General features: G+C 42.7%; 1 protein-coding gene across 5 annotated transcripts in view; it reads left to right on the top strand.

Annotated features, from left to right (window-relative positions):
- Positions 1 to 13,665, top strand: part of FAM13A (family with sequence similarity 13 member A) — a 108,391-nt gene that overhangs the window by 56,031 nt on the left and 38,695 nt on the right. The window contains exons 1-2 of one of the 5 annotated variants that reach the window (XM_065736433.1): positions 699 to 780; positions 10,357 to 10,393. In XM_065736433.1, the coding sequence (XP_065592505.1) occupies positions 10,368 to 10,393 (26 nt within the window). In that variant the 5' untranslated portion in view covers positions 699 to 780; positions 10,357 to 10,367. Of the gene's footprint in view, positions 1 to 698; positions 781 to 4,650; positions 4,688 to 10,356; positions 10,399 to 13,665 lie in introns of those variants that run through there. The other 4 variants (XM_065736431.1, XM_065736434.1, XM_065736435.1 and 1 more) reach the window with 4 other exon arrangements.

Raw genomic sequence — 13,665 nt, 5'->3', positions numbered from 1 at the left:
TATGGGCTGGAAGGGACCTATACAGATCATTGAGTCCAACTCCTCTGCCCAAGCAGCTCCCTAGCCCAGGTTGCACAGGTGCGCATCCACGTGGGTCTTGAACGTCTCCAGAGGAGGCTCCAGAAAGGTTAACTTATTGATGCCCACATTTTTGGTGGTGTTTCAGTTAGAGGGTAGCATGGGGCATTTCTTGAGCATGGAAAGCAACTTAAGAGTTGCGTAGAGTGATACGTGTATGTTTTTGTTTTCCTCCACAGCAACACTGCGTGGATCAAATCTTTTACAGCAGTGCCAGCACAGCAGCTCGAGGAGGTGTGTGCTTCGTTGGTCACTGGGAGAGCAGAAACAATCCAAACTGCCATAACTCTTTTAACAGAGCAAGCAGCTTCGCGCCGTTCGCACTGAGCTTCTCCCACCACTGCTCGTTCCCCTAGGCAGAGGGGGAGCCGGGGCGAGGCCCGTCCCGCCGCCGGCTCTCCCTCCCACGCCGCAATGCAGTACCCGCGCCGCCTTCCGAGCGCCGGGCCGGGCAGTGACCGGCCGCGAGAACGGCCTCTTCTCCGCCGGCGCGGTACCGCCTGAGGGCAGGCCCGGCCCCTCCGCAACAGGGCGGGCCTCGGGAGCGCCAACCCGCGGCCGGGCGGCCCCTCGCCCCTCCCCGGGGCCGGGCCTTGGCTCCGGCTCTCCCGCGGCCAGGCGCTGCGGGCGGGCGCGGCCGGCAGAGCGGTGGCGGAGCAGCCCCATGGCCAGCATGGCCTGCGAAGTCATGCCCCTGCAGAGGTACGTGTCCCGCCGGCCGCGGGGAGAGCTGGCCGTGCCGTTTTAATGAGGCGGTGGGTGCGTAATGAGGGCCCGCGTGTGCGGGGGGGAAATAAAAAAGCTGTTTTGTTTGCGCGGTGCTGGGACACGCCTCTCTTCAGCACCAGCTGCGAGCGCGGAGCTGCGGCGGCATGTGCCGTGAGGGAACCGGTGGCTGTGAGGGGACGGGCTGGCATGGCAGCGCCGGGGCAGCGTGCTCCGGGTTCTCGCTGCGTGGCCCTCTCGTTGCTTTTTTACTTCTTAGTATTACGCGTGTCTCTACCGCGGGGCGAGCACCGCTCTCTCTGCAGCCCGCTTGGGGTGCTCGGGCACGCCTTTTCAGCACCACGGCCCTGCCGCTTCGGCAGAAGCCGTGAAGTTGCTGTTTGCGTGGGCACCATGAGATAACAACTAGAATTGCTGCCCAAACTGTTGTCGTCTCGGTAAAGCACCGCGTCCTCTGCAGATGGATGCGTAGAAAGTCGGTTCTGCGGGAATGCTGTTGCGGAGTTCCATGTTTCTCACTGCAGAGAAGCAGAAGTACAGTTTGAACGTCTTAAGGAAGCGGTTATAACCCGTAGTGCCTATTTGCAGGGCCAGCTTGCATCGTTTTTTTAAACATTTTGTGTTCCAGACCCTCTGGCTACTGTACGCAGAGGCAGAACAAGTGGTTGTTATGACGCTCCCAAATGCTTGTATTCAGCCCAGGGGGAGATAAGTTTCCCGGGACAGCCTTAATTAAACGCTTTGGGGTTTGTTGGTGCCAGGTGCTCTTGCTCTGGGGCTTTTTCTGTGCTTCAGGAAGACAGATCCCTGGCAGTGGCTGTGGTTCCTTGTGACAGGTAGGCTGCTGCTGCACTGACAGCTGCCTCTGCACAGTGCCCGCTGCCTGGCTCCAAAGCAGATCTACCATGGTATCTGTAAGCTGTGAGTCTGTCTACCTGAAAATCACGTCACGTGCTTGCATAGAGCCCTGTGCGCTATTCCATCTCATTTTATTCTATCTATAGATGTCTGTGGAGTGGCACATGAAGGAATAGGGTGGCTTCCTTCGAGGAAGTGACAGTAGGGCTTCAAGGTTGTGTTCCATTGCACGGGAAAAGGCAGAAGGCCAAACACGTTGAACTTTTTCTTTCCTGAAGTCGGTACCGTGTTGCCTAAGCTCTGTGAAAGGTACCTTAAAGCGACACTCTCATTGCATTCCTGATTTTCCAATAACCTCTACACCATCAGTTGTTTCTTTTGTTACTAACAGATTAACGTGTTTTCTGAATGGCAGCTAGCTTTGTTTAATAACTTAGGTTCCTAGTTAGAGCTTTAGTAACACTGTTAATGTGTGTATGAATTCGTTTACTCTAGCTCAGCGTATTCCAGGTTTAACAAAAGCCGTGTGAAGCTGAAACCTGTGGCTGCCTTTGCCAGTTGCATCTGTCAGTTTCTGCAGGAGATAAGAAACCAGGTACATGCTGTGGCCTTGCTTGTGTCCAGTGGTTCTCTTGCTTTGCACTTTGCTCAAACAATTTGATGGTAAGGAAAGGTGAAGCCATCACAAATGTTTCTACAATGGACATCTGATAGAAGTAGGGAAGCATGCCTGGTCTGGTTCTCATCTGTACAACAGCAGTTATCTGCATGGACTGCCTCGCATGCTGACAGCATTATGGTTGTGGAATTCACCTTAGTGGTTTGTTTTCTTGGGGTCTTTCACAAATACAGAGTATTTCAGCCTGAGAACACACTCTGTTCCACTGCATTTCCTTTTCTTTTGTAGTGGAGGCTGTATTCTTTTTAACTGACTAGGGAATGTGTCTGCATGTAAAGCTGTACTGTAAATAACTCTGAGCCTTTGGACTTTGTTATCACTTTCTTTCCAACGTACTTGGACCATTTTACAAACACCGTTGAAGTATGTTCTGGAATATCCCTCTCTGACAGTGGAGGGAATTTGTCAGGTGTGTTTGCTTGATTTTCTGGTGGTATAATTAAGAGAAATTTAGTCCAGTGGTTCTCATCTTCCTGAATGAAGATAGTTGCCATAGTCTGTGACAAAACGCTGTATAAATTTTTGGCCTTTTCAGTTGGGATCTCTTTTCCCTGCTCTGACTTTGTTGCATGTAGAAGCCTGTGGGTTTTCCTGGCACCACCAGGTGGGCAGCAGAGGGTACTCTGACTGTAAAAGGAAACAGACGTGAAAATGGGTTTGGTTTTTTTGGTGTTTGTTTTTTTTTTTTGGTGTTTGCTTCTCTGGTGCCCACTTGATTAAGTAAGAAAATGTGACTATTTTCTGAAAAAACTGGACTGCTAGGTTATTTTATTTGAGACCTGAGAGCTTTTAACAAATAGTCCTGGAACAGAAGTCACTGGTTTACTTTATAAAGTAACAGGTATGCATGCGTTATGCAACTTTACACTTAATTCTGAGAAAAGGTGAGATTTTGGCTGGTATGAGCCTTCTGCCTCTTTCTGACCCATTTTCTAGTTCTATTCTAGTGAGGACTGCTGCCAAACCACAAGAAGAAAAGACACTGCCCTATCTTTCATAATAAGCCCCAACTAGTTTAAGAAGTAAAACAATAAAAGCAAGCTGTTTAACATTGACGTCATTTTATAAAAGATAAACATATTTGTAATCCAGGAGAATAGTGAGTAGAAAATAATTAGTCAAAATTACACTGTCAGGCATTCCCTTGGATTCAGATATGATAATATAAATGTAAAATCAGCCTCTTGCTTGCAGTGGTGTTCACGAGCAAGAAGTTCTGCCCATTTCGTCTTGCTGTGGGATAGCCTGTACTTCCCTGCTGTTGCTTCAGAGAGGGTGCATCTAACAGGTCTTCAGTCCATGTTTATTTCAGTTCAGGCTATGTGTATCAACCTCATCCCATCTCACATACAGACTGCACAGAGTTACGCTTGTGGATAGTGTAGTATATTCCCAATGCATGTGGCTGTACCACATTAGCTTTTCCTACATTTGAGAGCTCCCGCTCTAGGCTTGGGTACCCATGATTTAACCTTTGCTGTGGCAAATGGTAAATAGAAAACATACTCCTCAGACGTGTCACAGAATGCTCTTTCATATTCATCTCAGCTTGCCTTTATAAAATAGTAATCTTGGCATTTTGAATGCCAGATAAAACAGGACACTGAAGCTGATGCTTTTTGCAAGGCTAAGGAGATCACTTTCTACTGCTCTACAGTCGTATTGCTGTACGCTGTGATCTTGCTGTGATCTCTCAACTTGGTTGAGAAAGCTGATGAAGAAACTGCTGCGTGGAAGACAGAAGGATCTTTTGTCGATCAATATGTAAATAATTATTGAAGATATTTCACAGATGATGTGACTTAAGAACAAATAAGTCAAACTATAGGCTTGTGTTTTGACATTTGTCTCATTTGATGAGTTACTTAGGTTTAAGCAAGTAGTTCAGCATTACCTTAACTTAAGCATGGTTGGGCATAAGTGTAATTGTTGGAAGACTGGAGATAAATAGCAAAAATGATACACTGTATTTTTGACCGTAACAATTAGTCTTCAGAGAAAGTGAAAATGTTTGCGTGAAAATGGCTGTCATAGGAAAATGGCTATACACATTTTTAGTGCTACCCCATGGCTACTGTAGAGTCTGAGTAAAGGTAAAGAGCAAGGGTGGCATTGCTCAACAATTGATGATAAGCGCTGCTTTTAACGACGGCTATCATGTCACTGAAGTGTTATCATATTTGATTGAATTTATGATTATTCTTTCATTAGAGATGATTGTATTCTTCTTCTGCGTGACGTGCCTCAGCACTTGCTTTATATACAGGGAGTAGCTTATGTTCCCTGCTATTTCTCTATGTGTGGAAACATTACCTTTTACCCACCGTTGTTAAGCACGAACTATGGGTAAGTCACTCGAATGAAAAATCATGTATGCAATAAATTTTCATAGCACGTTCAATCTTGTATTTGTCACAAGCTTGAAATAACTTTTATGGGAAAGTAACCCAGAGGAGGAAAAGAAATGTCAAAGAATGCATAGATAAGTAGAGATGTTTGGCAGAATATATTTCTGTGGCCAAAACTGGGGGTTCTTCAAAGTTGGTTTTTGGTGTAGTAATGCTGAATATCAAAATTAGTAAATATTGTTAAAATCCCTCACGAGTGCAGCAATGGCTTGTCTGTTAATGCAAGGTGGCATGGTGGCTCTAAATGGTGAGAGGAGGACAGAAAGTTTCAAGTTGTAATAAGTCACCCAAATTTACCCTTCCTTCTCTTCCTCCCAGAAGCTACATTAACTTTTGATATTGTTAGTAATTTAATACCACTGAAGTTTCAATGCCTTTTTGATTGATCACATTAAAATTAGAAGCAGCAGTGTAATTGCCTGAGAAAGGCATTCTCACTAAAAAATAATGTACTTCTTTTGAAGTCCAGAATTGTTGCGGTGCAGTAGAAAGAGCCATTTCTTTATCTAACTTTTGAGGACAGAACAAATAGAGCCTATGGCAGGGTTGTAGGAAAACATGACCTTGGCTGAGCAGCATGACCCTGCCAGTGTCTTAGCTCTTCATCTCTGGTGCCAAATGTTGACACTTGAGTCAAAGTACATTTTCAGGACTGTAAAAATTGCATGTTTTTTTTGTATTTAACTAAATGTCCCATTTAACTTTTGAAAAGAAATGCAGGCTAGGAGAACAATATTTGCTTTAGAGTAAGAGGAATGTGGTGACAGGAAATGAGGATGGATGAATTGCTGATAATTAGGAGCAAGTAAAATAGGGCAATTAAAACCCTAAAGGGGTAGGGGGGAATAATCAACAACCTAGTTGTTTATAAACAGTCAATAAAGACCTCCCTAAAATCTGTATTTGTAAAGCAATATGAGTGTTGGGGGCGGGGGGGGGGGGAGTGGGGGTGGAGGGAGGAGGGAGGTAGAGGGGAGGAAGTCTACTGGTTTAACTGTTAGGCTTCACCAAAGCTTTCCTGTTTCCTACTTTAGAGACAGAAAGAATGCCTTGCATAAATGCTGTCAAATACACAGGCTATAAAAGCCTAAGATGGGCTAAGCAGACTGGAGGATGATACTGGCATTCTTTCCAGTCTGACAGACTTTTCAGTTAGCTCACTGGGGATCACAAACATAACAATATTACTCCAGTAGCAGTAAAGCAAACTTCAGAAGAAAGTAACCTTCTTTTTCTTTTTCAATTTTGTAGGTTTATTTCTTTTTTTTTTTTTAGCAAGAAGGGAGGATTTTTGGGTGTCCGTAGGAATGTGATAAATTGATCTCCCAGATACGGCATGAAAGAGCATCCATTTTGGTTTAATCCCTTCACATAGAGGAGCTGTATTTATGTCTGAGAAGAAGGCAACAGCTATATTTGGCACTCACCTGCTTGGCCCAGTTATCACTAGTAGCTGATAAAGTAGCTGATGTATTATTATTATTATTATTATTATTTTCAATTATTTTATCCCTTTTTCAGTGTCTTCTGGCCACAAAATACGCGTTTTTATAACAAGTAAATAAATAACTTCTGTAAACCTACTTGCTAAATGGATAAATTCTTCACTGGACAGGGTAGACATTTAGACCTTATAGGAGGTGCTCTTCTGAAGTGACTTGTGTCCTCCTGGCTGTGGACAGCTCGCATGGTTTGCCAGGTCCCTGTGTGTTCCTTTCTGCAAAGGTAACCAAAGATGAATGACACAGCCAAAGTAAAGTACAGGTGCATGCAGAGTGCATCTTAATGGCTTTGCATTTTTTTCTTGGGAGGACACAATATGTGGTGAAGAGGACTTCCTAATAGTGCTATTAAATCCCCTTTAGTACAAGGTGCATTAAAAATGAGAAAGCAGTTATTTCATTGTTGGTTTATTTTCATAAGCAGTGTGTGAGTAGTGGTGACTTAAGAGTCCTACAAGGAAGATTTTAAACCAATTTCTAGCTTGTTTATTGCATCATATCAGCTGATGATCATTTATGATTCATATCTTGCACATTCTTGTTTGCTTGCTTGTCTCTTATATCACAAACCATGCGATTAGATATACACAGATTTAAAACCTTTCACACACATTTTTCATTTCTTTCTTTAAGCTGTGCTCGTGCGTATAACGTAAGCACAGCCACGAATTATCTTGCAACATTAATACTTAATTGTTTCATAAAGTAGTTAAAATAGAATCCTTGTGCAGTCCGTGATTGCAGTAGGACCTACTGGTTTAACATCTAATTGGAGGGATTGTGATTGTGGATTAACTGGTTAAAATCTACTGGTAATTTACACAGCTGTAATCTTCCAGCTTGCATAGGGGAGTTGCCTAGGGAGTATGAAGTGAAGGAAAGATGCTTGGGATGCGTTGTTGTTCATGATTGGGATGGGGAAAATGGGTAACCTGCTTTGCTCAGATGTGGAAAGTCTTCTTTAGTTTAATGTTTTGTTTGTTTTTCTCAAAAATCTGTTTCTTGCTCATTTCATCCTGGATGCAGCTACATGTATCTGCTGCATGTATAAAACTGTAAAGCACTGCAGGATCATGCACAGCTGACAACCGTGTGAAATTCTGACATGTGGCAACGTAAATGAAATGTTACTGTTAATGTTCTTAAGATACTTGTTCCTCAGTTGCTTTGTATACGTGGATAATGATTTTTGTTTAGCTTCAAAATGCCTAAACTTGTGGAGCAGTGATCACACTTGCTGTGGGGGAAAAGGAAGGACAAGAGGTTTCTGAGTCCCTGCTGAATGCTGCTACTACATCTGATCTGTTACACAACTTGTTGGGAGTATGAATATAAGGAAGTTGTTTGGGCTTTCTCAGGATCATTGTGCTTCTGTGACCTGCAAACTGTGAGATAAGGAAGGATATTTGCTGTGGGTTTGACAGCTGCTACTTGTACATGAAACAGCGTTTTCTGTGGTCATTGGTAGTTGTGTGGATACGTAGAAATCCTGATGGCTCTGTAGACTTTTTTTCAGATGTGATTTATTTTTTATGTTTTATGGGCACCAGTGGGACTTGCTTGCGTTCAAATCACAAGGACAGCCACTGCCGTGAATTTAGCAAAACAGCAGAAACTTTGTGAGTTTAAAGTAGCTTAAAAAATGTTTTTTAAGGAAAGAGTATTCTGTTTTTGCTAAATTAAGAGAATGACTTATGCTTGCAAGTTGAGAGGGCACATGCCATCAAGAAAAAGAGCCTGGCTCTGGAATATGTTCCTACCTGTGTCCTGGTCATCTTCTGGAAAGCAGCCCTGTGGGGTACTCATGTGTTCCCTTTTCCTCAGCAGTCTCAGAGCCATAACTTTTTCTCACAAAGATCCTCTAGACATTCCTTAGCTTTTGGGCAGGCCACTGTGCTACCTTCCTGGTTGCAGCAACTTTCAGCCTGCTCTGACCGTCATTTCCCAATAGCATCTAGGTGAAGCTTGCTCAAGCAGCATAAGACAGGCTTGTGGAAGCTGGAGCATGACCTTCAGCAGCAGCCGTGCTTTTGGTGGTCTCACAGAGCTGCTGAAAACTTCCCAGTCACTGTTGTGTTAGAGAGGCCTTGCAAACTTAGGCCACTTCTCTTGCTTCTACTCTGTGGCCTTCTGTTTTACCCTTGAAGGCTGCCAACGTGACATGCTATCACAGTGAATGGGAGTGTCTTTTCTGTAGATGTCTCTAGCTGTCTATGTACAAATCTATGCTAGAGTGGGGAGTCAAACAACACCGTAGAAACCCCTATGATTTCTCTGTTGCGCTGGCTTGCCTGCACTTTTCTCTCTATCTGACTTCCTGGCCTTTCTGATCCCTTGCATCCTGCTACCTCCTTTCCCCTGGGATAGATTTAGCATTCATATTTGTGAATCTGTTATAACATTGGATGGATTTGAAATGAGCCACGATGAAATCTGCCTCTGGCTATATTCACTGTGAGAGCACAGTGCTTACCTGGCTCTAGGCCAGTTTCAGCTCATCTTGCTTAGACAGCTTCCTCCTGACTCAGTGGAAGCTGCAAAATATGTATGTGAGCATTTCATCTCCTAGCTACAAAACCCATGGTGATGTTTCTTTGGCTTTTATTCTGTGCTTAGAGAGCCTTTTCTGGACTGACAAATAAAATACTCTGAAAGTTGAGAGACTAATGGGCTCAGGCTAGGTTCTCAACTAATACTTAGTTTTGATTTTCTTCAGATCTCTGTTGAAGTTGATAAGAGTTTCAGGACAGTCAATGCCCCCAAGTGGCTTGAGTGCAAAACGGAGTTCATCTCACTGAGATCTTGAATTCTTCATCCTCCGAATAAACTGAAAAGCAGTAAAAATCCCTGGTCTTCTCTATCAATAGCAGTGGTTGAATTGCTGGGCGCTGGTGTAGTCTCAGGCTTCTAGAACAGTGGGGAACCAGTAGGGGAATGCGTCATTCCCAGTGCCTGTGAAATGTTATCCTTTCTGCTTTTGTTTAAAGTAATCTGTATAGCTTCCCATTTTTTTTACTTTCTCCCAAGCTTACTCTTCAGCAGACCCAATTAGAAGTCCTTTGAGGACAAATTGACCTCAGAGGCATTTCCTGTGTGCTTGGAGGAAAGCAAGATTTCTAATTGAATGAGCTACAAGGGCTAAATGCCTGCAAGTACAGTGGTTTGTTTGATGAAGTTTATGTTTTGACCCTTTCTTAAAGTGGAAAATCTAGCATTGCCTCAAACGTTCATCAGTCCACTCCACCTTGAAGCTTTAGCACTCCAGCAGCTCATCGCTAGCCTTGTGCTAGCACAGTCGTATGCAGCTGTCTAGAGAGCTGGGTTAGGGAGTTAGCTGTCTGCTGGCAGAACAGGCCACGCACAAAGTAGTCCCTTCAGATGGATCAGTTGGGCACTGAAACACTTACTTTTGGAAGGGGAGCTCCACAGCAGGCAGTGACAGCCCTTGATCTCAAGCCAGGAGCTGCTTCCTCAGTTCCATAAGGAACACGTTTCTCCTGAGTTCTGTTGAATTTGATACAGACTTGCCTTGCCACAGTCAGACCTGCCTTTCAGTTTTTTCACACCTCTGCAGCCGAACCACATTTCAGCATCATCAAATAGGTTTTCAATGGGAAAAAGGAAACCAGGGAGTTCTTGGCTGTATGCATACAGACATAGCTGTTTCTTTGATCTCTCAGTATGTCATTTGCTTTTTTTTTTTTTTTTAATTTTAATCCAACTATCAGGTTGTTTAATTCTGGAACAGCAGACAGCAAAAGGCTCTGGTGCTTCTGCTGGCAGAAATGCTTTATTGTTGCTATGGGAATAGTCCCTGCATGCCTGCAGAGCTGGAGTGACTCCTGACCGTCTAGCAGTGGGTCTGTTATACATTTGTGAACTCTGAGAAATTAATGTAGTTCACAGGATTTAAAGAATTTAATGTAAAGCAGTCTTCCACGAGTACAGCCACAGGACCAAACAGATGTAAATGTTACCTCTGTAACTGATGTGCTGTTTCACTTTTATTATCTTTTTTTTTTCAGAGTGGGTGTCTTGCTGTAAATTAACTGCAAATACAGGAGAGAGCTGCTAACTTAAAATTTTTTTGTTTGTTTGTTTTTAGCTCCCAAGAGGATGAGCGGCCGATGTCACCCTTCTATGTGAGGTATTTACTCAATTGTTTTAATTTATTTCTCTGGATGGGATTGACTTGTTATTAGAATTAAATGTGAGGAGTGATGCCAGACAGTCTGAGCAGACTGTAATCAAAGTGAAGATCAATTGTTAAGTTCTTAATTATTGCTCAGCTAGTGGGATGCATGACTCTTCAGAGAGTAAAAAAAAAAATTCTGAAGACTTCATATTTAAAGACAAGGCTTAAATTTCAATGTCAGTCTTGCAAATTCTTAATTAGAAGATGGAGTTTGGCTTCCTACTTTCCTCATTTCATAATATAGTTGTATTTACAACACGCTTGCAGTCTGTGGGCATAGGACAGATTCTTGCCATGAGCTTTGTAGAACTGACATCATGTACTGTTCAGAAAGAAAGCAGGAACCAGATAGTGAGTCAGCAGCCCATACAGCAACTGCTCCTCCAATGCAGCCCAGCCAGAACAGAAAAGCTGGGACTGCCTCAGTCCACAGTTCTGCCTGTCTGGAGGGAATGCAGCCTGGCTGCATTTGAACAAATAGGGATTCTTGTTTTGCCAACTGCAGGGCAAAGTCACTGCCTGTAAAAGTGGCCTAATTCTGTTGACATCAGTGAAAGTTTGCTCTGCTTACTTCAGTAGCAGGCTCAATTCCAGTGCTTTCGTTTATACTTACTGAAAGTCCAGGAGCCGAGGCAATTAACAGTGAAGGGCTGCAGAAGAAGGGCCAGATATTGTAATTGGTTTCTTTGATCTCTGTGGAGCTGAGACAAATAAAAAGAAATCCCTGTGGTGCTTTTTGTGTGGGCAGTGAGATTTAAAATTCTTACAGAGATTTCGTATTAATTGTCTTGCATGTGTTCCTCTTGATGTTTGTAGACTGGATTCTCTCTGAGAAATTTTTTCTAGTATAAACCACAGAAAAAGTGCATTTCATGCATAGTTGTAACATGTAGGCTTACATTACAGCTGCAGAAATGCGCACCGGTGAGCAGTAGACGAGCCCAGTTGCTTGATCTGGTCTGCCTTCCTGGTGACACACCATTGTTCACTGTCATGTATTTCTGCAGATATTGTCCGATCTGTGCTTCAGAAGCTCCTAACTGTCCGAAGAGGTTTTGCCTTTATCTCCAGGAGATAGTTTAGTGCAGATGATCCTGTCAGTTTCGCCCAAGTTAAATCCTCATCCTGTCTTTCCATTGATAATAGTATTCCTCTTTTTTTTTTTTTTTTTCTTATTTCTTGCTGGATATACTCTTCAGATGATTGTAGGCTTTCATTACGTTTCCACCTCTCTTACTTGATAAAACTATCCTTCCAAGCTTTTTCCTAGATCATGGAAAAATGATCCAGGAAGGGATATCTTCATCTGTCCTTGTGGGTTTGCTTAGGATATGAGGAGCAGAGATTGGAGTTGAAGAAGCTGATATCAAACCAGGAAGTTTCAGAGAGAGAGAGCGAGCGCAAGTTTGGAAATTCAAATTGAAGTGTGGACATACTAGTATGAGGAATTAAATAGAGTTGTGTCTGTTGAAGTGAGGGGATGGCTTTCTGTAAAAATAATCTTGCAAATAGGAAGGAAAAACTCAAGAATTAGCAGCTAGAAAGTGAAGCAAGAGTAGAGAAGGAGCAGCATACATTGAAACATGAGGCTTCGGGCCAAGCTTGCATCTTTTGTAGCATTGCTAGGACACAATTACTTGTAAATAAAGGTAACAGCTTGTAGGTCTTGCTTGTATTTATCACACCTAAGAAATGTGCGCTCTTGAGGTCAGTTGCCGAGTGCAGTTAATTTGGCAGGAGAGCTAGTACTGTCTGGGCAATTTATGGTACTTCGACAATGAAGAATTTGAGTGCGTGATGCATTTTTTCTGTGCAGTTTTGAATGTTCTAGTTGTTAAATGACTTCTCTGAATGTCTGCTTTATCTGTCTGATGATCAAACGTCTGAAATACTGTTCAAGTAATCCTTCAAGTGAATCACGAGTGTGTACAGAGTTAGGCCGCTAGCCTGTTCATACAGTAGTTTTCATAGAGGTAATTTTGCAACAATTTAATCAAATGGGAACAAGAGCTCTTTATATTCCAAACACTGCAGAGTGCCTGGCCTTTGCCTGGCTCAAGGAGGATTCTGTCTCCCACTTGATGAGTTTTGCCAGGATCAAACCAGGGACTTGATCCTGTACGGTGCAGTACTATACCATGTCAGCTAGCAATGGAGAAGTTTCTCTTGATGTTGTTTTTATGTGTAACACCAATGCTTGACTTATTTCCAAGTTAGAATTGTCAGAATGCTACCAATAGACATTTTAAAAAGTTTCCCCGACTTAGGATTCTGAATGGGTCTTTTGGTGTTGAGGGTTTTCTCTTCAGACGTTGGGGAAGTCATGACCAAGAACTGAACTAATTATCACTGTTGCTCTATAGGGAAATAAGCAATCATTAAAGGTACGAAGGTGGTAAATGAGGCAAAATATGATGCACGTTTAACAAGAGAGGTGAAATAATAAATATCAAATTATTTTTTATAAGACTCCAGAGTGAGGAAGAAGAAAATTATATGTGATCTGTCTAATTTCACCATGGTTTTTTTGCACTATGCCATACAGAGAAATAGGCCTTAATGTAAGACCTTAAAGATGGATAAGGAAAGAGTGAGACCTGTATGTATTTCTTGAGGAGAGGAAGGAGATTGCTTATAGAAATTGTGGTGTTTTTTGTTTTGTTTTGTTTTCTTTTCTTTTATAGGCAGTGGTGTAAAAAGAATGGAATTGTGCTTGGGGAAGTAGGAGTGTTCTTGTACAAGGCTGAGATGAGGCTTGATAAAATTTCACTAATACCTATTCTTAAGGCATTAGGTTTGTGAAGATCCTTGAATAAGTAAGCAAGCCTGTTACAAAATGGAGACGAGCACAGAAGACTTACGTACTATGAGGAATGAACTAGACTGTATTTATTTAGTCTGGATCTTAGACAGAATGAAAGGTTGATTTGTTAAGTAACAAACCTGTTGCGAGAAGAAATTGGTGGAATTAGTCAAGGAATAAATTGAGGTACATTATTAGAAATCTTGTAGTTGAATCCTTCTCGTGTTAGGCATTTGGAGGAAGAGCTGAGTTTGATCAGTTTGTGAGATGGAGTTCTGAGGTTTGAATCCATTCTGTTGCTGGTGAGCGGGATTGTCCTTTCCTTTTCTGTATTCCCTGTTAAGACTTTTTACTATACTTAGTACTAGGCAAGGATGTTTCTGCACTGTTGAAAGAAGAGGAAAACCATGCTGGAT

This window comes from Cyrtonyx montezumae, unplaced genomic scaffold (genome assembly GCF_038088225.1).
Source record: "Cyrtonyx montezumae isolate F1298 unplaced genomic scaffold, pur_monq_1.0 scaffold_2, whole genome shotgun sequence".
In the NCBI taxonomy this organism is placed as follows: Eukaryota; Metazoa; Chordata; class Aves; order Galliformes; family Odontophoridae; genus Cyrtonyx; species Cyrtonyx montezumae.
The sequence above is the reverse complement of the archived record's forward strand: the minus strand, read 5'-3'. Positions and strand labels throughout refer to the sequence as shown.